Source organism: Octopus sinensis, linkage group LG14, assembly GCF_006345805.1.
Source record: "Octopus sinensis linkage group LG14, ASM634580v1, whole genome shotgun sequence".
NCBI lineage: Eukaryota > Metazoa > Mollusca > Cephalopoda > Octopoda > Octopodidae > Octopus > Octopus sinensis.
In genome coordinates this window covers 28,799,276-28,826,883 of record NC_043010.1, presented here as the reverse complement: position 1 = coordinate 28,826,883, position 27,608 = coordinate 28,799,276, and the positions used below count along the sequence as shown (strand labels likewise).

The window sequence follows — 27,608 nt, the reverse complement described above, 5'->3', positions numbered from 1 at the left end:
TTTAAGTTACATCGTTATTTAGGTGTTATGCTAGATTTATGAGTAACTTCTAAGAATTAAGATAAATTATTGTTATGTTCTTTAGAATTATCATATATATAGACGTCGTCTGAAGCTTAGAGGTCACAGTCACGGACTTGGGATTAGAATGTCGCAGGAAAGGAATGTAAGACGGATTCTTGAAGCTTGTGGTCTCAGTGGTTATGCTTGGGAATCCAAACGGAAAGCATAATGACGGTTGCTTCTGATAGGATCCTGTGGATGAGGTGCCCGAGGGCTCTATAGACTCTCCCAGGAATAGTGGGCAGGGAAAATGGATGGATGACTGAATATATGTCATCTAAATACGTAAACCAACGTTCCACCTCGTTTTCGCAAACTGTCCATGATTCGTTAGAAATATGCAACACTGTAAGACCGAAACTAAAACGTTTGTCTCTAGAAAACAAGAAAAACAAAGTTACAGTGGCCCAAATAAAATTTTCATAGAAAAATATATACAAAACATTAAAAAAGATAAGTTAGACAGTTCGAGCGCAAAACTGTTTCATTTCTGTGGGTTTTACATGGGGAAATCTGTCACTTTTGACAGCAAATTATACTCTTTTTTTTCTTTCTTTTTTTTTTTTTGAAGGGACAAATCCCGCAAAATCCTCGTGAGTTACCCATTTTTATCTTTTGGATACTAAAATTATTTCTTTAGGTTCGTCACCAAGGAGTTCTCCGGCCATCATTTTAAGATATTCGCGTCTTGATTGGAATTCGTTCTTCTGTTTGAATTGTGGGTGAAATTCTATCATATTATAAAAGAGAACCTAATCTCCACCTGTCTGTCCGTCACATCTATTAGAGGGAGTGAAGAAAGAGAAAAATCAAAGTGAGAAGGGTGGGAAGAAAAGTTGTTTAAAAACTAATACAGAGAGAGAGAGTGTGTGTGTGTGTTGTCACCATAGTAACTAACAAATTTTTATTAAAAACGCGGGAATTTTAAGTACAAATTTGTCAACACAGCGCAACACAAACTTCAAACAAATAACTATATGTATATATACATGTATATGTAATACATAGTTATCGTTTTGTTTGTTTGTGTGTGTTTCCATGTCTTTCAACATATAGACAATGCACTACAGACTTTAAAAAGAAAATTTCTCTATAATGACAGGTTGCTGAGAGAGAAATACAGAGAGGGAGAGAGAGAGAGAGAAAGAAAGAAAGAGAGTGAAGGATAGATAGATAGTTACCGTAGGTAGTGTTGTCACCATAGTAACTAACAAGTTTAGATTAAAAAAACACAAATTTTAAGTGCCAGTCGGATCTTTTCGGTTTGAACGGCAGTTTTTTTAAATAATTTCCACGTAACTAAACACTTTTAAACTTCGTATACTGGTAGAATGTGTTTATAAAACATCTTTTTCTCTTGGCTTTATTGAGAAAATTCTTTAGTTTGTAAGATATTTGTTGTTTTTTTTTCTTCAATTTCTGCAATTTCAACCAATCAAATACGTCTATTGAGGTAAAAAAAACATTCTGTGCTGTATGAATATGTTCCTCGTTTAAGAAACAGATTGGGTTTATTTACATTTCTGAAGAAAAAAGATACCCTTCCCCCATCCCTAACTAACCCTAACCCTAAAAGAGATTGAAATGCAATAGATCGATTCTAGGGTCATAATTATGGGTGACAATTTCATATGACACCTGTAGTGACGTCATTTTCCAGTGTGTGCACACGCAACGTCATTCTTCAGTGTGCGTGTGCGGGGCTGGAACCTTCTGGAAAGGCCTAAGGAAGTTCCCTCATGCACATGCGCTTGAGACTGGGGAAGAAAATTCTATCGCGTTCCTTGTTAGCGTCGTTGACTTGAGACACGGCTATTGAAGAGAAAGGACGTGTTAAACGTGTGATCAGACATTCTCCTGTCCCAGACGCTTAGAATTTGACCTGCTCTGTTGCTGCTGAATTTGTTGTTAGAATCTTACAAATGTTAAAGTTCAGCCTTGCTATATCGAACCAAGTGGATACCAATATCTCAACATACTTCTTTTGCAAATAAGAAATAAAGAGTATATATATTTTTAAGGTTGCGTTCTTGTTCCTGACTGGTAGTTTCTGGAAATTAAAGAAAGGAAATAGGTTGCACCCAAACAGTGTGAAGAATTAATCAGTTCCATTACATTACACACCACTAATGCGAGGAAGTCTATTTGACAGTATGTGTAGTCTTTCACCTTTAATGCTAGTTCACAATATTTCTTAGTCGGTGAACCATCTATCATACTTTTATAGTTTTTTGTAGACAACATTCAAAATGCACAACTAATTCAAGGATGAAATTTTCAAAACTTGTATCATGTCACGACACATTTATAGAAGTTCCGTGAAGGGCTAAGGCTATGATAAAATCAGAAGATATACAGACAAGTTTTGCGCTGAAAATAAAAACGCTAATCAGTTCTTTCTAAGATTTACAGATCTTTGAAAAGTGTTCCATTTTCTTATACTTGAAACAATTATTGTCGTGGCTAGGACATTAAATATGATTGTGTCGCAGAAAAATTCCCGCAGAAATAACATCTTTGACTCGGACGAGGCCTAGCTACACAAAAGAAATCTTGCCCCTTTTAAATGTCAGACTTGTCTCAGAATTCAAAATTGTCTTCTGGCCATTTTCGCGGGAGGCTACTGAATGAGCCTTTTATATTTGAAGAGTAAAGCCAATCGTCCACAGTTAATTCTTGAACACAGCTTGATTTACGGTTGACACTAAGGCTTGAGTTTTGTTTTCCAAGATTCTAGCTTGTATCCGAGCAGAAATGATTCCAGCTATGAATGAATCGCGAATATATTCTTCATCTGTGTCAGCCGTGACATTTTTCATGTTACAACCTAAGCTAAGGATCTGAATAGCTCTTATATATTTATTAACAGACTCAGTGACCATTTATGTGGGAGCAATGAGCCTTGTGTTGCGTTGTTTCGAATATTCACCGACCGAAAGTGTTTTAATGGAGTTTAACTAGTTATCATAGATAGTGCACAAAAATGATTTCGGAATTTTCTGGGGCAACAGAACCTCAAATAAAAGTTAATACTTCTTTCGGGTGTAACAAGGATAAACAATTAATGTTAACGGTATCTGAAACCTAAAAAGCTGTCCGTACCACATCAAGATTATCAGATCATAGTTCACATTCCACTCCGATTATTGCAATTCTGGTAAATTACATTTAAGTCAAAATAAGATGAATTTTTCTTACGCCGTCAAATAAAATAACTGTTGATTGTTGCTGATGAAAATTCCCGTTTCCCATTTGCTTACCCTTACAGCGTCATTCCTTTTTTGACCATATTTTTCTCTCTCTTCGGTTTATCTTGATACGACAAAGCAACTATAAATGTGTCGGGTGTGTGTTTCAAAAGGCTACCATGACGTTTTCATGTATAAGTTTTATTGCCACTAAGAGTTTACATTAAAGATGTTCACTTTTAAAATATATTTTGCCTAATGTTTATGTCATCTACCATTCAACCGTCATGAGAGGAAGGGAGGGGGGAAAGAAGGATACGAGAGAGGAGGAGAAGTGACATGCGTGTGTATGTATAAATATGTCAGTCAATGTTGTCTGGCTGCCTACCTAGCGGCTTGTCTTGATATTGTCTGCTTGCTAGTCAGCCTTGTTGTGTGACTCGCCCTTCTGTCAGATTAAGTAGTCCTAAAGCATTGCTTTATAAAAGTGCTCTTGGCTTCTTCATACAACAAAGGTCGCAGGAAAAGAGGAAGGGCGGCGGTGTTGAATGCATCCAGTCACGCCCATGTCTCTACCAGCTTCCTGACCACATGGACCTGTGGGCAGTCAGAAGCTGGCGTTAAGTGGATATCTGGCGTTTTTTCTTCTTTTTCTTTTAATGTTTCCGGTGATCCAGATCATAGATGCTAAAATACAATACGATAAAACGGATGAAGGAAGACGCTGAGAGTAAAATGTAGTGTCCTCAGGATATAAAACTCGGCAGTGTCGATTTTTCGTGCGCATGTCGTGTGTACGTGTCTACACATGATTTTTTTTTCCATGTGTATTACGTATTGTAGTATAAATAAGCTTATAAAAATGACATACACTCTCAAGATAATTAACTCAAAACTAACTTTTTATATGGTTTAATAAAAAAAATAAAAGTTATTTTGGGGGTTACCCTTATGAGTCCTTGAAGTTCGTCATCTTATATAAGCTCCACAAAGCGACTGATACCACTTTATCTTTTCTCAGACAAAAGGAGCGAGAGCCCTGACCGTTAAATTCTTCATTCATAACAATAATTAAACCTTTCAAACTCTCTTAATTGTGACCATAATATTGGTTTCCAGCGAATTGGGGTTACTTATTTAATTGACTAGTACTTATGAAAGACAATGTCGACCCCGGCGGAATTTGAAGGCGAAACGTTAGGTCAGAAGAAATATCGCTAACCATTTTTATTCCGGCGCGGTAACGATTCTTATTTCTTTATTGCCACAAGGGGCTAAACATAGAGGAGACAAACAAGGACAAAGAAATTAAGTCGATTACATCGATCCCAGTGCATAACTGGTACTTAATTTATCGACCCCGAAAGGATGAAAGATAAAGTCGACCTCGGCGGAATTTGAACTCAGAACGTAACGGCAGACGAAATATCTATTTCTTTACTGCCCACAAGGGGCTACACACAGAGGGGACAAACGGATTAAGTCGATTATACCAACCCCAGTGCGTAGCTGGTACTTAATTTATCGACCTCGAAAGGATGAAAGGCAAAGTCGACCTCGGCGGAATTTGAACTCAGAACGTAACGGCAGACGAAATACGGCTGCGCATTTCGCCCGGCGTGCTAACGTTTCTGCCAGCTCGCCGCCTTAATTGTTGCCAATCTCACGATCAGACGGAAGAAAAAAATAAGCGCAGTCAACAGGTAAAGTGCACAGGACAAGACACAGGTATGAAAAATACTTGTTCCCTCGTCAGCTGTTGACAGGACGGTAATATCGGTACGTTATCAATAATTTCAGATAATGTACCGAAGTAACCTCGATCTTCAATCAACAGGAAGAATGGTCTCTATTGTCCTATTGTCTTTTATCTTTTACTTGTTTCAGTCATTAGACAGCGTCCATGCTGGGGCACTCAGAATTTTAGTCCAATGAATTGACCCTAGTACTTATTTTTTTTAAAGCCTGATACTTATTCTGTCGGTCTCTTTTGCCGAACCGCTAAATTACAGGGACGTAAATACACCAACACTGGTTGTCAAGCGGTGGTGGGTGACAAACACACAGAACACACACACACAAGAATGAAAATTACGGGCACAGGATCCTAAAATATTCTTCAGTATTGAACCTGGAGAAGTACAGAACAAGCAGTAATTTTTCCTGGAAAAGAACAGAACATGAAGAAAAAAAAATTAAAATATTGCTGCTGAAGTTAGAATTTAAAAACGAAAATGGTAATAAATGCCCTTTTATATTTTTTTAATTTTTACTTCAAAGTTTAAATTTAAATAGTCAAGAAGCTATTCATTTTCAATTCTACTGAAAAGACTAATTGCCTGCAAGTTTACACTATTTACTCTTTTACTTGTTTCAGTCATTTGACTGCGGCCATGCTGGAGCACCGCCTTTAATCGAGCAACTCAACCCCGGGACTTATTCTTTGTAAGCCCAGTACTTATTCTATCGGTCTCTTTTGTCAAATCGCTAAGTAACGGGGACATAAACACACCAGCATTGGTTGTCAAGCAATGCTAGGGGGACAAACAGACACACAAACGCATATATATATATATACATATATATACGACGGGCTTCTTTCAGTTTCCGTCTACCAAATCCACTCACAAGGCTTTGGTCGGCCCGAGGCTATAGTAGAAGAAACTTGCCCGAGGTGCCACGCAGTGGGATTGAACCCGGAACCATGTGGTTGGTAAACAAGCTACTTACCACACAGCCACTCCTGCTGATGAATATTTTCAGAAATTTATTTAACAAATTCTAACTTCAGCAACAATACTTCAATATTTTTTTTTCTGCTCTTCTTGTCTTGTATTTTCTTAGGGTTGTTCTATACTTTTACAGGTTCAGTACTTTAGAATACTTTAGGATTCTGTACCCGCATTTTTCATTCTAGTCCATTTTTATTCCAGACTACACTTCTATTATTATGATATTTACCTTTATAATTGAAAAAGTGACCTTATTGCAAATATTTTTTTAAATACAGATTTTGTTCAAACTTAGGAATTTTGGTGGCACCTAAAATTAACAAAGGATGAATAACAGCATATTTGTTTTATAACTAGGTCCATACCTGTCGCTATACTGCCAGGTAATGACCTAGTCAAGATTAAATGGATCCTTCAGTAGAAACCTACAAGGATTGTATTGATATACTCAACAACAACCTGTTGTTGAAGTGAAAGTATTTTTTAAAGTTTGTGTTGTGCTATCTATATTACTCTTTTACTTGTTTCAGTCATCTGACTGTGGCCATGCTGGAGCACCATTTTAAAGTCTGTGTTGCGTTGTCTATATGTTGAAAGACACACAGCAAAACACACACAAACAACCAAAAGGATAAATATATATATATAACCATTAAATATTTTATTTATTTTTTTAAGTCTGTGTTGCATTGTATTGACAGACTCGCACTGAAAATTACTGTATTTCTAATCAAAATTTGTTAGTTATTATGATGACAACAATACCTGTCTATCTATCTATCTGTCTATCTATCACATACATACACACCCTTTCTCACTCACTCATTGTATTTCTCTCTCAACAACTTTTCCTTCCCTTCTCTAATAGATGTTGTGACAGAGATCAGCTTCTCTTTTATAATATAAGATTAATTTCTTAAATAAATAAAATATTTAATTTAATGTTTTAATATGTACATATTTTAATACATAAACAGAATAATAAAAATTAATATGAAATTGCAAAAAATCAGAACTATTTTTATGCTAAGATAAAGTTTTCTCAAAAATATTCATCTCAATAAACACTTTTTATTTCAGCTCAAATTATATTATTTTTCTCTTAAAAAGACACAAATATTTTGATTTCTTGAAATTACCCTTTTTTTTTATCACTTGAAACCACACAACATTTTTTGCAGCTCATGTTTTGACAAAATTTTCACCATGAGATTCTTCGCATAGAGCTCTTTTACTTTGAGGTAAGCCCTGAACACGGAATAGCTGTGAAAACAGCTTAAAAGATTAGTCAAATATTCTTAAAAAAAAAAACAGAAAAAAAGTGGCTGGGGAGCCACTACAGAGAGTCAAACCCATATTGTTCAAACTTGGGTTAAGTGCTCTCTACCATTAAGCTAAGTGGCCCTTGACATCAGATACTATCTTTTATAATGCTAAAATGTCTTAAAATGACAAAAATATTTTAACTTGTTAAAATGATTACCTTTTTTCCCGGTCATTTAAAGCCACACCACTCTTTTTGTAGCTAATATTTTTTTGACAAGGTTTTCACCATAAGGTTCATTTCATAGAGCTCTTTCATTTGAATACAACTATTGTATAGTTTTCTTCAACATTGCTGAGATATTTTGATTCAATGTCAATTTTGGGGGTTGCTATTTTTTTGTCACTTAAGGTCACATAACTTTTTTCCTAGCTCATACTTTTTAATGATGTTTTCACCAAAAGATTTTTCTCAATGGGCACACTCTTTTAAACCCAATTAATCTAAATTTTTCTTTTAAAATAAGATATATCTTGATTCAAAGTCAATTTTTCGCCTTACTCTCCCATTTTGAGCTCACATATTTTAACCTAATTTCTTTTTTAATGAACCAAATTTGAATTTTCTGATCTCAAAATGTAGCTTAGGACCAGAGTATCATTGGTAAAATTACACACAAACACATTCAATTTGGTTGAGAACTGAATTAGTGACGAAGCATATAAGTGCTCACAAGTAACTAAAAGTTGATCTTTAATATATTCACCCACTGCCATGGGTGAATCACACACACACACACATATATTTATCATCATCATCGTTTAACGACTGCTTTCCATGCTAGCATGGGCTGGACGATTTGACTGAGATCTGGTGAACCAGACTCGAATCTGATCTGGCAGAGTTTCTACAGCTGGATGCCCTTCCCAACACCAACCACTCCGAGAGATTTATATATAAACTTTGATATTTAGTAAAAGCATCAGAGTTAAGGGGCAAAAGTTTCATGAGTTGGCAACACAAAAAAAAACTCCTTGGTCCTTGAGTTGCTTCTGCTAAATATTAATAAAAATATACATATACTCATATTTGGAGTGCTACTTTTCCTGTTTGCATCACCATACATACATATATATATATATATATATATATATATACATACATACACACACACACACATACACAATAGGCTTCTTTCAGTTTTCCTTTACCAAGTTCACTTACAAGGCTTTGTTCAGCCCAAGGCTATAGTAGAAGACACTTGCCCAAGGTGCCATGAGTGTGACTGAACCTGGAACCTTGTGGGTGGGAAACAAACTTTTTACTACTCAGCTAGCTATGGTTGTCTGTACCATTTCTTTTTTTTTTCCTGTAATTATTGTCAACAGAAGTTGTTGTCACTTTTCTTGGATTTCCCATTTTACTTTATAAATTACATCAAATTTGCACCTTTGTCACAAATTTGAAGTATGATTTTGTTAATCCCACGTTTCAATGCGATAGGTTCGCAATTTCTTGACACATCGAATTTAGACATGTCCAACTCCAATTAACCTGGAACAGTGGATAATGGGATTTTTGACGTTTTAACACATTTCGGATCTTTTCGGTTTGAACGGCAGTTTTTTCTAGCGGTGTCATATGAAATTGTCACCCATAATTATGACCCTAGAATCGATCTATTGCATTTCAATCTCTTTTAGGGTTAGGGTTGGAGGTGGGGGAAGGGTATCTTTTTTTCTTTAGAAATGTAAATAAACCCAATCTGTTTCTTAAACGAGGGACATATTCACACGGCACAGAATAGTTTTTAACTCAATAGACGTCAGTGATTGGTTGAAATTGCAGAAATTGAAGAAAAAAAAAACAACAAATATCTTACATACTATAGAATTTTCTCAATAAAGCCAAGAGAAAAAGATGTTTTATAAACACATTCTACCAGTATACGAAGTTTAAAATTTTTTAGTTACCTAGAAATTATGTTAAAAACTGCCGTTCAAACCGAAAAGATCCCACATTTCCGTCATTGTCGGATTAAGTCAAAATAGCAACGGGAATCAAACCGAAGTTACAGACTTGGTTTTGCAACAGCTTAATGTCTAACACTGCATCTGTGACATTTTATTATGTAAGATGTGTGCGCGCGCATCTGCTTGTGTCCTGTTAAATAATATTAAGCTTACACGCGGTTCTACGCCGTCTGCCTTAATGTGGCAGTTAAATACCGATTGAACAATTGTAACTCGTTTGTAAGTTCTCAGTTGGAACTGCTTTTCATCGATTTCGTTATTAATGTTTTTGAGAAAGCTTTAAAGTAACAACTTCGCATTTTACCTTCCTGAATTCATGCATGAATAAGAAACCGTTATTTTAGAGAAGACGGTGAATTAGCAGAATCGTTAGAACGTAGAACAAATGCCCGTCTAATAACACTTCGGATTAGGGTCGCTAAAGTATAGTCCCAGTTAAATACTTTTAGTATTCCTTTTAAGCATCCTAGCTATGAATTGATATATAATAATTAGAATTGGATACTTTACATGGTAACCAAATTTTGGAGTACAGATGCTTCGGTTTCACTTTTTATTTACCCCCTCCGCTCTGGAAAGGATAAATATAGACACCTGTGGTTTATGCGATAAAACCTGCATATTTGTGTGCATTTACAGTTTAAAAAATTGGGCATGGAAAATAAATTTCGAAATATCAATGCTATTTGTTACCATATAAGCTTGAACATGGAATAAAATCAATCGTGAATATATAGTGAGACATTTTATTTTTTTTATTTTTTCTGTAAGTGGGGATTTCAGTTTCAAATATTTCTTTTTTTATATTTTAAAATATTGTTACACATAGATATTGAAATTCCAGCATGTTTTTATTACATAAAATACAATTTCAAGCGCCTTGCGGGAAGCGGCATGGTTGCCTTTCGTACGGAAAAAACAATCTAGGGAAAATTAGAAGTGTATTGTGACCAGCAGTGTATAAAAGAAATTTCTTATAGTCAGATTGGATATATATATCTGTGTGTGTGTTAAGTCAGATACTTTGTTTTGTTACATAATTTTGAATGTAGAACTTAACCCCAATCGAAAAAGTGAGTTACTGTATATATATATCGTGAAGTATATTTGCCACCTAAATGTGACTAACCCTTAAGGGTTGATGCTACTGTAGCTTGTAGCCTCAGGAAGACATCTCCAGCTGACTAGCTATCTATATTCTATCTATCTAGATAGATTCATATTCATACACATAGAAGCAGGTAAATACAAATGGCTTTGCATGCACACACATACACATGCATACATAATTCAATATAAACAAATATACACGATAAATATAAATATATATATATATGATCTGTCAATAAATCTATGTATTAAGATTACTGTGTCGGGAAACATGTGCGTGGACTGAATTTATGTAATGTAGTGGAAAAAGGGACGGGAGGAATACAATAATAAAAAAGAGGGGAATATATGGAGAATCAAAGATGAAGGCACGTGATGGAGGAGAGGATGGAACAGACAGAGAAATAAATAGGGACGATGAGTGAAGTCATGTTGAGAAGGGGAGTAAATATGTACATAGAAAGCGATACACAGAGAAATGAATGCAAAGAGAGAGAGCGAGAGAAATAGAGTAGGAGAGAAAGAGAAATAGAGTGAGAGATAGAGAGTGTGTGTCAGGAGAAGGGAGAAGGCGGAGGAATAAACGTCTAAGTTACTAATAGAAAATAGATGTCAAGTCTAAGAAGATTGTGTAACAAATTATGGTAAACAGTCTTAATAAAATTCTTGTCTATCCAAGGAAGGATGGCATGGTTTAGTACGAAATCAAGGAGATAAACAGATGTTGATGGATTAGTGATAGGAAAATGAAAGAGAAAGAATTGAAGGAGGGGGAATTGTGAAAAGAGGGAGACAAAGAATGAGAGAGTGTGGAAAACAAAAATTAAACACTTAAGTGGAGGTAACCGTGGGAAACATGAGAAGGGGAAGGAGGAGAGAGAGAGAGCGAGTGAATGAGAGACAAAGAAAGGGAGAAATAATACTGGATAGTGGTTGAGAAGAGAGAGAAAGGAAACTTGACAAGAGAGATAGAGAGGAAAGATAGTCGGACACACACACACACACATAGAAAGAGAGAGGGAGAGAGAGTTGTAGTGAGAGGAAGGGCCATGGAAATTGCGGCGGGAGAGGATAAGAAGCATATGTAAGTGAAAATAATGGAAGAGTAAAATTGCAAGTGAAGGGAGAGAGCAAAAGGGGGAAGAAATAGAAAAGGTAAGTTATATGTCAGAAGAGAGAATGATGGATATATATATATATATATACAGATATGTGTGTGGAGAGAGAGAGAGAGAAATGAGAAGACTAAAAGAAAGTAGTCGAAATTAAGAGATATTAAGGAAAGAGAGAGGAAAGAAGGAGAAAATGGGAAGGATTCGCAGAGAAATGAAATAGAATGTTAAAGAGAAACAAGAGACCATTCGGAAAGTGCGTGAGATGAAAAAGAAAGAAAAAACTAGAGTGAGAGACACAGTGCGAGAGGTGATCAGGGATTAGATTTTTTTTTTAATAACGGAAATTATAATTGTCTGCTAAAGATAAGGAGAATGAGAGAAAAGAAGAGACTGCTGAGGAAGAAACAAGTTGTAGATAGAGAGGAATAGATGAAATAAGTGTCAAAACAATTCATCTGAAAAGAGGGAAAAATTATTCAAAAGATAAAATATGAGGGGTAAAAAGGAATAAGTGAAATATAGAGAAATGTACGAGAATGAAATAAATAATCAAAAAGCTACCAAAATAAGCGGAGAAAAAAGAGTAGCTGAAGAAAAAAATTGATAGAAAGGAAAGCTTGCGTGAAAGAGGGGATTAATAGTAAAGGAAGCTTGAGTGGGGGTGTTCAGGGTGAAAGAGAGGATTACGTGATAGAAAGCAAAGCTTGAGTGAAAGAGAGAGGGAGTGAGTCTGCCTCGAGTCGAGGTCCAGCCGAGTCGAGCGGAGTTAATCGGCATTTCACCTGTCATGTGACCAATATGGAGGACAAACTTCCTCCCGGTACACACACGGAGCGTCAAAGATGTGAGTTTTCGGCGAACTCTCTTCGTTATTTATTGTTTTACTTACATTTTTGGTTTTGCAATTAACATTTACATTTTCTCAAAAAAATTTCTAACGCTTTAACTTCTTTCACACATCCTCCAGTAAGTTGTGTCCCGACAGGCTGAACTGTAAGCAGCAGGCCGAGCGTGACAAATGACGTTCCGTTGTCGTTCAGTGAGTGTCGTCATGCTTGGCTACAGATATCTGGATGCAGACAAAACATGCTCTTTCCTTCCCTCCTTAAGTCTTGTTTCGAACGGCAACAACAACAAACAAGAGTGAAAGAGGTGGAAGAGGCGAGGCGCAAAGATGCCAGCAGGTGTGGATACTGCAACTGACTATACTATTGAACATGTGTTAAACTGTTGTGATTGAAATAGTCTTCTCCCCTCTCTCTCTCTCTTTCATTTTCTCTCATTCCTTCTGTTGTCATTGTAAAAGATCGGTAAAAAGTATCACTAAAGTCAGAAAAGTAGAAATATAGACATCTACATGTTTTCAAAATACTAGCTAATTGCCTTTTTTTAACAGATTAAAACTGTTCTTACAGACCTAGGCCAGGAGTATTCAAACTGCTTTTTGTATATTATCTAGGACTACATCAGGCTGATTATCCAATGTATTTCTTCGACTTCTTTTAAGTATGTAAGGGTGTTATTTGACTGCTTTTTGTAACAGGTTGAGTAAAAATGTAGATAGAGGTTACAAGTTACGGTAATAATCTTTTAGATGGGGAGTAGATGGAGTTAGGATCTGATATGTTTTATCTCGAATTGGGGCAACCTTTTTCATTAGACTTCCATCTGTTCGCTTTCTTGTTCTGCTCATCGATTCTCTCTTTCTCTCTAGCTCACAAATACCTTCATCTCTTTCTTTTTATCTTCCCTATCTTAATTCTCAAATCTCTATTCATTTACACCTCTCTCTTTCTTTCTCTCCACTTGATTTCGAATCACTTTCTCTCTTGTTCCTTTCTATTGATTTTCTTACTCTCACTTGCCCTCACATTTATTTATCTCTCACTCTCCATCTACATAGTTATGTCATTAAAAACTATTCTCTCCTAATTCCTTCTCACTCTGCAACTAATTTTCACCATTAGGGAGTACTTTCGACGGAGCCACTTCGTGGTTGCTTCATTTGCTAGAAATAGCACCTAAATCTCCTTCATGTCACCAACATCATAAAAAAGTATTCTATAACCGTAGATTTACTGTGAAAAAGAGACGGAGAGGTCATAACTAGATTGCTTTTGATTATAGGCTTGCCAGATCAAGTTCGGATGAGCCAACGAAAGAAGCTGTTACGTTGTCGCTCGACTTGCCAAAAACAGTAGCCAAATCTTCCTTAGATCTCACTGAACTGTCTTCAAAAATGATGGACAATTTGAACTATGTAGTCTTAGTCTTCGATAGCTAAAATGTCTTTCGATCGTGGAATGAGAACTAACCTGAGGCTAAACAACACCTGACACTCGTTCTCTCTCTCTCTCTCTCTTATACTCCTATGTAAACATACATGTGTGTATATGTGTATATATATATATATATATATATATATATATATATATATATATATATTGTTCGGTTCTCAGACACATTTTCACTCCCGTTTCTCGCCTCTGACCTTTGTGTACCACCGACTTAATGACTCAATAACAAACCAACAAAACTTTCTATTTGGTCGTTCGACCTGCTAAGAATAGCAGCCAAGCCGCCTTCTACTCACACTTTAAAAACGAAAGGCTCGTTGGATAACATAGTTCTAAATACACTGTGAAATAGTAGATGAGATGCTAGCCACCCTAGAGATAATAATTATAAAATGACGCCAGAATCAAAACTATTTTGTTAGTTTTAAGTTTACATTTTGGTAAGTTTTCAGTCGTAATCGAGAAAGTGTATCTAGATCTTACATTATTCTGTGTCTTAATTAATTTTAGTAAGGTAGGGCAAAATTCAGGAAGATGTTGCTGCTGTTTCTAGCAGGTTGAGCGACTAGCTAGAAGTTTTCTTCATTAACTTCAGCTCTTTCTTCATCTTGCAGTTTATGACCAAAGGCATTCCAACCATGACCATCCTACCGGACTACATTATTTAATGTATTGTTTATGTGAGATAGAATGTGATCTGAGGTTGATTTGGCTGCTGTTTCTACTAAGTCGAGTGATTATTTTGAGCAGGGGGGCAAATTGCAAGAGTGTAAGAACTTGTGAGGGTAAAATCTGATATAAATAATCTATAGTTTTATAACTTAATACTTAAATTACCTACCCCCACATGCCAACAAAGAGCTTCTAGGTGGTTGCTTGATCTGCTAAAAGTAGCAGCAAAACAGATCTCCCTCAAATCATACATTCAACTTTTCTAAAAAAAAGAAATGAGACAATGTAGTTGTAAATATACAAAAGACAGGATGAGAAAGGCTAGAACACCCTTTATCACATTCTTGCAAACTTAACTATCCATTCATGCTGTCCAGTCCTCTGGTTCACTCCTCTTATTTTCACCTTTGTAATTGAAACCTCTTCACCATTTTCTCTCCTTTTCCAAGTGAGATAACCGTGTATCTCCTCTACTTCAAGACATCTGTTTGTGACTCTATATCATACTTAAACCTCTCATCTCCTTGCATAAAACCACCTCCCTCAATGATATACCTCTTTCCTTCAGTTGAGGGGCTCTTGTCTTGTTATATGGTGACTTAATAAAAATCACCCACTTCACTGTGATGTGGTTGGCATTAGGAAGGGCATCCAGATCTAGAAACAATGCCAAAGCCGACATTGGAGCATGGTGCAATCCTCTGGATTGTCTGCTCCCATCAGACTGTCCAACACATGCCAGCATGAAAAACACATTAAATGGTGGTGATGGTGATAATTTAAACTACTGTTCTGGTATTAAAGGTTTTAACCAGTTTTTACTGACATGGGATGATTTTTTTTCCTTTGTCAAAAGGAGGAATGAACCTGAGATCTTTCTCCAACCTCAAAATCACTTCCTCTCTTCCTGGTAGGTGGAAGAATCCTCAGACCAGAGACCTAGTACAAATGCTTGTGACAGTAGAAGACACTTGTCCAAGGTACCACACAGTGGTATGGAATCTGAAATCATGTAGCAGTGAAACAAACTTCTTGATCATACTGCTCCTAAATATGAATAAGGTGGAAATTTTCTCTGCAGGCTAAGAGTTTCCTCACTCCTGGTAAGGGTCTCCCCGTTCTTGAAATAAAGAGGTTCTTTCATTAGTTAGATTATGGTTGGAGGTTGTTCTTTGGTCAAACTTATTCCAGTATTCTTATGACACAGAGTGTTTCAGTCTTTACCATCCTGATTTTGTATAGCTACAACAACTTTGTGTCATTTCTTTCTTTAGGAGAGTTGAATGTATGATTTGAGGGAAATTTGGCTGCTTTTTATAGTGGATCAAGCAACCACATAGAGGCTCCTCTCGTCAACATATGGCAGTAGGTAATTTAAGCATTAAGTATTATCAATACTTAATAAATATAAACACTGGAGAGATAATGGAAGTGTATGTTATATCACTGTACTGCAATGTCAAATAACTTAATATCCAAAGGATATATATGAAGGATATTAAAACATACATGGTGACATGAGAAATTATATAACCATTTGCACATGTGCTGTTATTTACAATGGGTAAGCCCTAAGCTGAAAGATATAGGACTCTCTAGTTATGGTCATCTTATCATTTTGTATTGAGTCATCATAAATAATGCGTTTTTTTTTCAGTTGCTTGAACCAAAAGTCAGAGGGGGACGGGATAAACTACCTGCATCAATTTGCTATAAAAGCAGGTAGTAAATTTACCTTGTACTTATTCTTAGTGCAAGTTTTAAAGAACGTAATTTGATTTTAACAGTTATTTTTTCAAAGCTATAATAGAAGTGACAAAGAATATTTGGTATATTATACTTTCTGAGTTGAATAAAAGCAACAATGCAACGGAAAGTGTGAGGAATATTAACGTAGTATATGGGGATTGGACAGTAAGTGTAAGCCAGTGTCAATGGTGGTTCCAGAAATTCCGAGCTGGAAACTACAGCCTAGAAGATGAGTGTGTCCTGGAAGATCTGTAGAGCTCAACAAGGACATCCTGCAAATCCTGATGGAACAAAATCCCATTGTAACTGTTGAGGAACTAGCAGAGAAACTTGGATTTGGTCATTCAACCATTCATTGACACCTTCATGCTATCAGGAAAGTCAGCAAATTGGGTTAATGGGTTCCTCACAAACTTTCCAAGTCTAATCATGTGCAGAGAATGAATGTGCGCTTTTTGCTGTCACGTCTTGTGAATGACCCTTTTTTTAGACTGAATAGTGACTGTTGACAAGAAATGGGTTCTCTATAAAAATGTCAAGCACCGAAGACAGTGAGTTGGGAAAGGAGATACACCGACATTCCAGGCTAAAGAAGGTCTTCACCCATGTAAGATGTTATCTGTTTGGTGGGATATGAGAGGTTTAGTCCATTTTGAACTTTTAAACCCAAACCAAATGATAACAAAGGAGCTCTATTGTGAGTAGCTTGAGTCAGCGCTTGAAGAAAAATGACCATCTTTAGTTTCAAGAAGAAAGGTATTCTTCCATCAGGATAATGCTCGGCCACATACAGTGAGGATGACATTCCACAAGCTGGAGCAGTTTGAATGGAAAATGATGCCCCACCCACCATATTCACTGGACATTGCCCCATCTAATTACCATTTATTCCACAGTCTTCAAAATCATTTGGACAAAAAAAAATATGAATTCTGTTGACAAGGTTAGAACAGTACTGGAGGAGTATTTTTCAATACCGACATATGAATTTTGGAAGAGGGGCCTTGCAAGTCTACCAGATAGATGGAAGAGCATTGTAGAAAATGAAGGAGAGTATATTTTAGATTAAAAAGAACTTTGTTTATCTTAATTTTGAAGAATAAAAGAAGTATAAAAAAAAACGCATTATTTATGGGATGACCCAATATATAAGAAGGATTTCCTCTTTCATTGTCTGCTACTATCAGTTATTACTGTCTTCGTAGTTAATAAACCAGCATTCTCAAGACATCCCTTTTAAAAGTGTGGGTATACATAATCATGAAGTCTACTTGCACTTGTTTTTCATTTTAAGTGTTGCTAATTTTAACAAGTTACTAATGACACTCCGGGAGAACAACAAATATTTCTCACCAGTAAGAACAGATCAAGATTGATATGCGATGTGATTCTAACAGAAGGTGCCCAAGTGACATGCTAGGGTTCCAAGTAATCATTCACCTTCTGAGTTGTCACTAAGCATGATTTCTTTTAGGAATTACCCAATATATGTTTGTGTATGATCCTCACTGATTATTCTTGTTTAATCCCAGCTAAATCTTGATCCAGCAGATCTAAACTCAAAAGGCTTTCTAGATATAACCATTCTGTCTGTTTTTTGTTAAAGTTCATATTGTGAAGTGGTTGATGATATGAAGAGTATCCAGCTGTGAAACTTACACCGTAGAAGGAGGAATGGACTGAGACAGTGTGGAGGAGACTCTTCCTCTAGTGATAGGTTTGAGAAGATACTCAAGTCCATACTGTTAAGTTGTTGGTTACAAGAGGTGGAGGTATCCTGCTGTGAAACCCATAACACATACACATCAACAAAATTTGGTAGTGTTCTCTATTGTTGTATGTGCCAGGTGATGAGGCACCATGACATGTAAAATGTTGTAAGACCTGCCCAACCTCTGCCAACATGAAAACAAAGTATATAAATGATAAGGATTCAAATTTATCTTGTAATACTCAGTATGACAACATACATATACAGGAATCCCCTACATTACAGAAATAATCATTCCTGGAAAACTTGCCATGATGCAAAATTGCTTTTCATATTATAAAGTGATAATGCTTTCTAACAGAATTTTTAAAACATACAAAGCAACACAACCACTTGAATATAACAATTTCTAAACATATATAGTACAATATTTATGCATAAAATCATTTGAAGAAAAATATATTAGGGAATAACAAGTATGTTGAATATGGTGTAAGGGTGGTGGTGGTTGACTGAGAGCTACTGGGAGGATGAGGGTCATTATATTCTATCATACAGTTCATTATTATCAAACATCTAAGGCAGTGGGCTGGCAGAATTGTTACCATACCAGATAAAATACTTAACAACATTTCTTCCCGCTTAACATTCTGAGTTGAAATCTCACTGAGGTTGACTTTGCCTTTTGTCCTTTCAGGGTCAATGAAATAAGTATCAGCCAAGCTTTGGAATCAACTACCCCTCCCTCAAAATTGCAGGTCCTGTACCTATAGTAGAAAAAATTATTATCAATCATCTCCTTGAGGATCAAAGAACTTAGCCAGAATTGTTTGATGTTTATCATATATCATCTCTTTACAGCTCAGTATAGGAACAGGACTCATTGTAAACTCCTCTTATAATTTTTATGTTACACTCATGATTATGGTCATTATCAGCAAAAACTTGCGGACCTTCTATAAGTGCCAATCCCATAGCTATATTCTTTGCAGAAAAGTGTCACAATGTCTTTGCAAATTTGATGTAGATTTTATGTTTGTTGAAAACTTGTAAATTTGCAGATACAAATTGGCCATTTTTTTTTTCCAAACACCATTCAAATTTGTGGGTTTTACTTCATTCCATGACTCAGCATCCGTTACGTTGATCTTCTATCAGAAGTCTCTAACTGTAGATTTATCATCATTTGATATCCATGTTCCATTCCATGCTGGTATGGGTTAGATGGTTTGATAGGATTCAGTGGGCCCCAGGACTACATTGTACTCTAATCACTTCACACTGTGTACTGGGTGTTTCTTTTGTGTCACCACCACTGAGGTCACCATGCAGCTTTCAAGACTATGTAACCAGAAGTGACAACTTTATGCTAGGAGATGAGAAGTAAAGTGGGGTAAAGTATAAGAGAAAAGGTCCAGAGTAGAACAGGTTTCTTGCTGTTGAGCAGTTATATCACAGTGTTATCCTCCCTGTCATATACATATGTTGTCTGAAAGTTCTTGCATAATGATTTGAATTTAGCTGTAACACCTTGATTCATTAACTGGAGCAAAATATTTATATTCTTGAGATATACTCTACTCTTGTGTTATCAGAAAGCTCATCTAAGTTCATCATTGTCATCATCATCATCATTTAATGTTTGTTTTCCATGCTGGCATGGGTTGGACAGTTTGACAGGGGCTAGTTAAGCAGAAGACTACCAAACTTCATTGTTTGTTTTGTCAGGATTTTTATTGCTGGATGCTCTTCTTAACACTAACCACCTTACAGAGGAGACTTGGAAATATTAAATTGTAGCACTGTCTCTTTCTACAGTATGACAAAAAATTGTTTGTACACTTTTTGAAAAGGATCTTAGTCATTCATGCCTTCTTATTTTAATGCCAAATCAGAGGTAAACTAAACTTTGTGTAACTCTTGAAAGCTCTTGAATTTTCATACTGATACACATGTAGGAGCTTTAATTCCAAACCACCAGTGACATTTCCTCCCAGGAGAAGCATTAACCTTTTAGTGTTCAGATTACTCTATTAAATGTAATCTTTACTTATTCATATTGTTTTTTATTAATCATGCATTATCTCACAGCTCTGAGGTTTCAATAAGGTGATTGTTTGTTTTTAAAATGGCATTGTAGAGTAGGTGTGAGAAGCTACACATGGCCAATTCGAATGTCAAAACAAATAGAATATTTGGGCCAGATATGGCCAGATTATATGCTTTTTATGAGCTTTAAATCTTGATGTTGATTTTCCTTCTCAAGGAATCTTTGCTCCAGCAAAGATGATCTTCCAGAAAAAAAACTGTTTCATCAACATTGCAAACCAGCCATAAAAACCATGCCAAAGCCAGCACTGGAGCATGCCGCAATCTTTGGACTCATTAGATCCTGTACTCTGTTTAGAACATGCCAGCAGTGTCTATAATTATACACGCATACACATGTTCACTACTAGAAATACACAACTAAATACACTTTTATTCTTTTATTTGTTTCAGTCATTTGACTGCGGCCATGCTGGAGCACTGCCTTTAGTCGAACAAACTGACCCCAGGACTTATTCTTTGTAAGCCTAGTACTTATTCTATCGGGCTCTTTTGCTGAACCACTAAGTTACAGGGATGTAAACACACCAGCCTTGGTTGTCAAGCGATGATGGAGGGACAAACACACACACACACACGCACACACACACACACACATATACAACGAGCTTCTTTCAGTTTCTGTCTACCAAATCCACTCACAAGGCTTTGGTCAGCCTGAGATTATAGTAGAAGACACTTACCCAAGGTGTCACATAGATGAACTGAACCTGGAATCATGTGGTTGGTAAGCAAGCTACTTACCACACAGCCACTCCTGCGCCTTGAATAAAATAGATTGATAGCAGTGTTTTCCTTTCATGGCATAATATCCACCTAATTCAATAAAATCATGAAGGTTACACTGATTAGTATACATAAAATACAAAATATATTTTTGTGTAGATTAGGTAAGCATAATTCAAACAAGACTTTATTTTTCTTTTGTCTTTGGTTGGTAAGTATTATTTCCTATTTGCTTCTATCTAGAAATCAAAGGAAATAACTTCTATTCCTTTGAAACTTTGCTTTTGTGAAATGGATGTCAATTTTTTGAAACTGACTTATTTTCCATTACATTTCAGACAGATTCAGTACTGAAGCAGAAATATCGTTATAACAAATATTCTGCTCAATACCACAGATTTGCTTGTCATTTACTTGGCCTTAACCACTTAAGCATGTCCCTTAGTGGCTTACAGTATAAGCATCTCTGATCATGAGCAGGTGTAGTGGGGAAGCATCATAACCATGTGTTGAGAGGAATTCTTTAGAGTTTGAATAAATGTTCTAAATTCTTTAGAGTTTGAAGGAAATATTAGCTATATTTCTTACTTTCTAGGGGTAAGCAAATAGAAGGTAACAGTTGCTACACAAGGACAAAAATCATGTTACACAGTTATATTGTTCATCTGTTATTACCTCTTTTCTTTATAAATATTAAATGCCATGACTATCATTCACTGGTTTTTCTCCATTGTTCCCAGTTTTTTGGACCTGGAAGACCATAGTTAAAGTTAGGCTATGTTAAATGCGTAATCCTAGACTCGTCAGAGTGTCTTTGGAGAGTCACATGTGCAGATTCTATGCCAGCTACCTAAATAGTCTCCTGACTTCACTCATGCATTGCACAAATCAATATTGTTTTTACATCACAAATATAGCATTATTAGTAACAGGCCAATCACTCACTGAATTTAGGATTGTATGTGTGTGTATTATATAAATAATATCGTAGGGCACAAAATTGCATTTGACCTTCTGGCCGATAACTGATGTGGAGTTGGTGACTGTGCATTTATAATGTTTTTTTAACTTATATATATATATATATATATATATATGTCTGTGTGTGTTGTGAAAGATATAAGTTAGAGGTAATGTAACTGTCTGAGGGATAGATGTATCCAAAGGCACTCTTGGTATTACCTCAGTATGTATGGTCCTTGTTATAAGGTGGTTTAATATATATAAAAAAACAAGTTAAATTTACCCCACCTTGGTATACTGAAACAGCTGTAAACATACTCTCATCGTTATTAAATGACTTTAAAACACTAACTTCTAACTGTTATTATTGCTCCATTTCTTATTGCTTTATATATATATATATATATATATACATAGAGAGAGGGAGGGACCATATACGCACACACATTATCCATCTGCCAAATTCTTCTTACATCCCAAGGCTGTGATACAATATACTTAAGCAAAGTACTACACTGTGAGGATGGATCCATGTAGGAGCAAAGTAGACATTTTAACCACATGACTGTCAGCTATTTAGGTTATGAAAGTGTGTGTGTGTGTGTTAAATATATTCTGAAATAATAGCTTCGTGATCATACTCCTCCTTGTCATCAGCACATGTCCATTTCCACACTTGCATGGGTTTGTCAGGCTCTTGTGATTCACTCTCTTTATTATGCCTCTTGCAAGGGCCTATGCAGGTTTCTTGTTTATAGCCAATTATCTTGTGTTTAGTTTCAGTGATCAATCATGTATGTTCACATTTTATTTCAACATATGCACATATACTAAATACTCAATCACATTAATGTTAATTTTTCTTTGAAGTATTCTCTCAGTAATTTGTTTGGGTTTATCATTTATCTATCTGTGTAAGAAACTCCTATTAATCTTTGCCTGCCTGTCTCTCTGTTTGTCTTTCTAGGTAACCTTTATTTGATTCCACTGCTGGGAGAACGGTTGCCTCTTCAGTGCTCTGCTGCTTTGCCATGAGGAAACCCCTCACATGTGTCTCATAATGGGCACATCCATTATAGAAGTTATCATCTTGTAATGAAATGGAAGAGGAGAGCAATGTCATTTATTTCAGGTAAATACATATCACCACTATCAATGTCATTATCATCATCATCAGTAGCATTATCTTTGTACTTCGTTTAACTGGTGGCTTCCATGTCTGTTGTACATAAGAAATACAGACACCCCAGCCAAATATATTGATTTCAAATTTTGGTACAAGGCCAGCAATTTTGGAGGAAGGGGTAAGTCGATTACATCAACCCCAGTGTTCAACTGGTACTTATCCAAAAGGATGAAAGGCAAAGTCACCCTCGGCAGAATTTGAACTCAGAACGTAAAGACAGATGAAATGCTGCTAAGCATTTTGCCCAGTGTGCTAATGATTCTGCCCACTCACTGCCTTTGCCCAGCCAAATATATGACCAATTTTGTGAGTTAGGATAAGTTTGTGTACCATTTATACATCTCACTTCATTTGCATTAATTTTCTTTCTTGTTTTTATTTGTTATACCCACATTTTTAGTTTAACAGAGAAAAATGGTCGCATTCTTGTCAGGATGAATTGAAGGCTTGAAATATTCAGTGTCATATTTTTATAAGCCAATCTTCTATTCTAATGTCATATAGATAGTAGACTTAATCAATTGCTCGGTTTAACATCACTTCTTGCTTCTTGTTGCTGTTAGTGGATTCTACACTATTGCAAACATTAAAATTAAGGTTCTGGACTGAGAATAACTTCCTTTGAAAAATTTCCTGCATATTTTACTCTACTACCTTAGAAATTGAAAATATGCTTAGATCATAGAATCTTAGACACCTCAAAAAGAAAAACAAATAATCAACATTGATCTTGTATGTTAACGCTTTTGATCATAGATGGTCTGGGGGTAAAAAACAAAAACAGCCCAATATTTTTGTTCTGTTTTACTTCATTTGTTTTATATTATTTTAAACTTGATTTTTTTTCCCCCTAATTTCTTTGTTTTCTTTTTCTTTTTACAGTATTCATTGACAAAGGACACTGACTTTTTTTTTTCTTGCTACAGCTGAAGATGTGAGAAGATAAAGCAAGACAGCAGTTACTTGATAAACAAGGGCAAATGATGTCCTGTGATCCATATTGAACTCATAGCATACCAAGTGTCTTGTCATTACATTAATTTTATATATACATACATATACATATATATATATATATATATATATATATAATATATATATATATATATATAATATATATATATATATATTATATATATATAATGTTAATGCTGGCATACTTCTTGTATTAATACCAAAATCTAGAGTATAATTGCCACATTCAAGACTGTTTCAATCTTGATACAATATTTATGTTGTTAAACACACAACATATAATAACCCCCATGCTCATACTATAAACACACAATGTCAAAGACCAAAATATCAACACTTGCCAAATTCTGACTTCAGTTTTAATTAAAGAAGGGTGTGGCATTGGACTTTATTTCAGCTCATATTTATACCCAAGCTACCTAATGTCTACAGTAGTAGGTAGATAGTTTTAGTAACTTAAAAGGTAGTTGATGGCACACTCTATTAGACATTGATTCTAATGAACTACTCATTGGAGTTCTATAACTCCATTGTTTCTTAGGGTAGCAAGAATTGTTTATCTATTTTCTCTCACTCACTCTCTCTATGTCTTCAACCTCCTTGCTAATAATTTAAACATTTTTCACCTTCTCTCTCAGTTTTAACTGTTGAAAGGCCAGTAGTTTTTATTTATTTATTTTTTTTTTTGTAAGAAAATCATCATCTTCATCCATTCCTTGTGTCTCACCGTTCCATTCAGCTAACTAGTCACACTTCATTACATTTCAGCATGCATTACTGTCACCTCCCATCAGCTGCAATATCTATGCATTATATATCTTTAACTGTTTTATAACATCTCTATTGAAATTGTACAGCAGTTGCAATGTTCACTTCCAGAAATCAGGTGGACATTTGTCTAGTCAATCGATGGCTCAAAATACTTTGGTCACACTACTGCTAACATTGCTGTGAAACTGCTAAGATAATAGGGCCACTACTGCACCAGACCAAACACTGCTACCTCATTGTTCTGCATTATAATAATTACACACCACTCTGTCATTAATCCCTAGCACTTGCTGAGATTTCCACCTGACCTTTCTCATACAACAAAAAAAAATCACATACTCGTGTGTGCAAGCACACATGCACGCACACATGCGTGCAACCTAACCTTCCCTATTTTTTGCATTCTCCATTATGAATCACATGATCAACACATCGAACTTTGAACTTTCTGAGGCCATCCACAATATGGAGCGGTCACACAGCTGTGACATCTGTGGCAAGGGTTTCACCCGCTACGATAACTTGGAGCGGCACAGGCTGTCCCATCGGGTTGACAAACCCTTCCGCTGTGACACTTGTGGCAAGAGTTTTTCACAGAAATCCCACCTGAAGCAGCATAAGGTAATCCACACAGGTGTGAAACCATTCAAATGCCATTTGTGTGGATCAGCCTTTAGCCAAAATGGCAACTTGACACGTCATATGAAGACTCATGGCATTGCCCCAACCATCAGCACACAGCACCATGACAACCAGAGTGAAACATACATGCACACACATTCGCAAATCTATGCAAATGATAAGCCTTTCAAGTGCAACGTCTGCGGTGCAGCTTTTTCTCGAAATGGTGACCTCACGCGACATTTTCGCACTCATGAGGAGTCACTCCTACCACAGAACAACCCAAATTTTAATTCTGGATATGGGAGCAGTAGTGGAAGTGGAGGGAACAGCAGTGGGGGAAGAGGTGGTGGTGGTGGTAGCGGTGGTGATGGTGGAGGAGGTGGTGGAAGTAGCGGAGGTGGAAACCCGGGGTTCAGCTCTTCATACAACAATAATGACAACCCTTTCAACTGCCGAGCCTGCTGGAAGGCTTTCACTGAGCGAACTGATGCAGGACTACATGAGCGCATTCATGCTGCACTTTTGCCATACCGGTGCGAACTATGTGGCAAGGCCTTCGCTGAGAACAGCTACCTAACTCGCCACAAGAGGGCGCACACAAGGGAGAAGCTGTTCAACTGCGAAGTCTGCAACAAGTCATTTAGTCAGAAGTCACACTTGAAGGTGCATCATCGCATCCACACAGGTGAACGACCATTCAGGTGTGGGCTGTGCGGCTATGCTTTCGCTCGCAAAGACCATCTGGAACGGCATCAGAGGAACAACAAAAACGGTGGTAAACTAAGCTGTGTGCCACGGCAGCAGCATGCAACATCAGCAACCACTGTAGCCACTACTGTCCCTGCCAATGACAGTGGACAACAAGTGTCCTCTAATGCCGGCGGCACAATCAGTGTGTCGCAGCAGACCACGTCACACGAGGTGCAGCCTCAACAAGATGCAGATGTGCCTCATTATATGAATATATGACCCTGTCGAGAACAGAAATGTATCCTGGGGAATTGGTTGTAGCTGGTCAGCTTAATTGGAGGTGGAGGGGGAATCAACAAAAAAGCAATGAACATTTCAGCCATTTGGGCCATTGCTGTCCACTGGTCAAATTTAGTTGACTTTTTTTATTGTTTATTTTTTGTTTTATATTTTTTTCCATGATTTCCTCCTCCTCTTGTTCTACAGTGATGATGATAGTGATGGTGATGGCGATGGTGATTGTTCAACTATATCTCCACCTTCTCCCACCTCTAATCCTTTCTCTCATTAACTTTTACTTAATCTCTTTTTTCCCTTTCAGTTTCACTTTTCTCCACCCCATCCTCTGTATCAAGGACAATATTACACACTGAATGTTCTATGCCGCCAGAACAAACCAAAGAAAAGAAACCAATGCACATACACACACACACACACACATACAAGGTAACTTTGAAGGAGAAGGAAGAGGAGTTGGTGGAGAAGGTTAAACAATAACAAAAAAAAAACTAAAAGAAAACATAAACAAAAACTGATATTTTGAATGACTTGTTCTTTTTTTATTCTAATAATGTCTCTTTTTATTGTGCTTGTTATTATTTGAGTTCAAATCCAGTCAAGGTGAGTTTTGCCTTTCATCCCTTTGGGATTGATAAAATAATGTATCAGTCAAATACTGTGATCAACATAACCAACAAAACTCCTTTCCAAAAGTTAATCCTAAATTAAAAATAATTATCATAATTTTGGCAAAATCGTTAGAGCATCTGACAAAATGCTTTGTGATTTTTGTTCCAGCTTTTTCTTTTACTTGTTTCAGTCAGTGGACTGCAGCAACAGGGTTTAGTTGAGAAAATTGACCCCAGTACTTATTTTTGTAAGCCTCATACTTATTCTATCTGTCTCTTTTGCTGAACTGTTCAGTTATATGGGATATAAACAAATCAACACTGGTTGTCAGGTAGTGGTTGGGGGAACACACATACAATGGGCTTCTTTCAGTCTTCCAAATCCAATCACAAGGGTTTGGTCAGCCTGGAGCTATAGTAGAAGACACATACTCAAGGTACCACAAAGTAGGACTGAATGTGGGAAGCAAATGACTTCCCACACAGCTTTCCGGGGTCAGTTTTCTCATTCATTCTTTGGAGGTTAATATAGTTAAGTACTGGGGGCTAGTGTAATCAACTGACTCCTTGTCTTAAATTTGGTCTTGTACTTAAGCCAGAAATGATACAACTATGATATTAAATTGATAGAATTGGAAGAGTGACAAACAAAATAATTGCCGAATTTACAAATCAACATTCTGAGTTCAAATCTTGCTAGAGTTGACTTTGCTTTTCATTTT

General features: G+C 36.3%; 1 protein-coding gene and 1 long non-coding RNA gene across 4 annotated transcripts; one reads left to right on the top strand and one right to left on the bottom strand.

The window, feature by feature from the left end:
• Positions 1 to 13,321, bottom strand: LOC118765928. Its single transcript, XR_005001841.1, has 2 exons — positions 12,395 to 13,321; positions 1 to 255 (listed from the first exon to the last, which is right to left on the bottom strand). It is a non-coding gene; the product is annotated as an uncharacterized LOC118765928 (long non-coding RNA).
• Positions 11,402 to 26,802, top strand: LOC115219492 (zinc finger protein OZF-like). 3 transcript variants are annotated; one of them, XM_036508780.1, is made up of 4 exons: positions 11,645 to 12,349; positions 20,437 to 20,504; positions 22,700 to 22,864; positions 23,801 to 26,802. In XM_036508780.1, the coding sequence occupies exon 4, from the start codon at positions 25,076 to 25,078 to the stop codon at positions 26,255 to 26,257; it is 1,182 nt and encodes a 393-aa protein (XP_036364673.1). In that variant the 5' UTR covers positions 11,645 to 12,349; positions 20,437 to 20,504; positions 22,700 to 22,864; positions 23,801 to 25,075; the 3' UTR covers positions 26,258 to 26,802. The 3 variants fall into 3 exon arrangements, with proteins under 3 accessions (XP_036364672.1, XP_036364673.1, XP_036364671.1); XM_036508779.1 differs by lacking the exons at positions 11,645 to 12,349; positions 20,437 to 20,504 and adding an exon at positions 11,402 to 11,545; XM_036508778.1 differs by lacking the exon at positions 20,437 to 20,504.
• Positions 26,803 to 27,608: the final 806 nt, after the last annotated feature.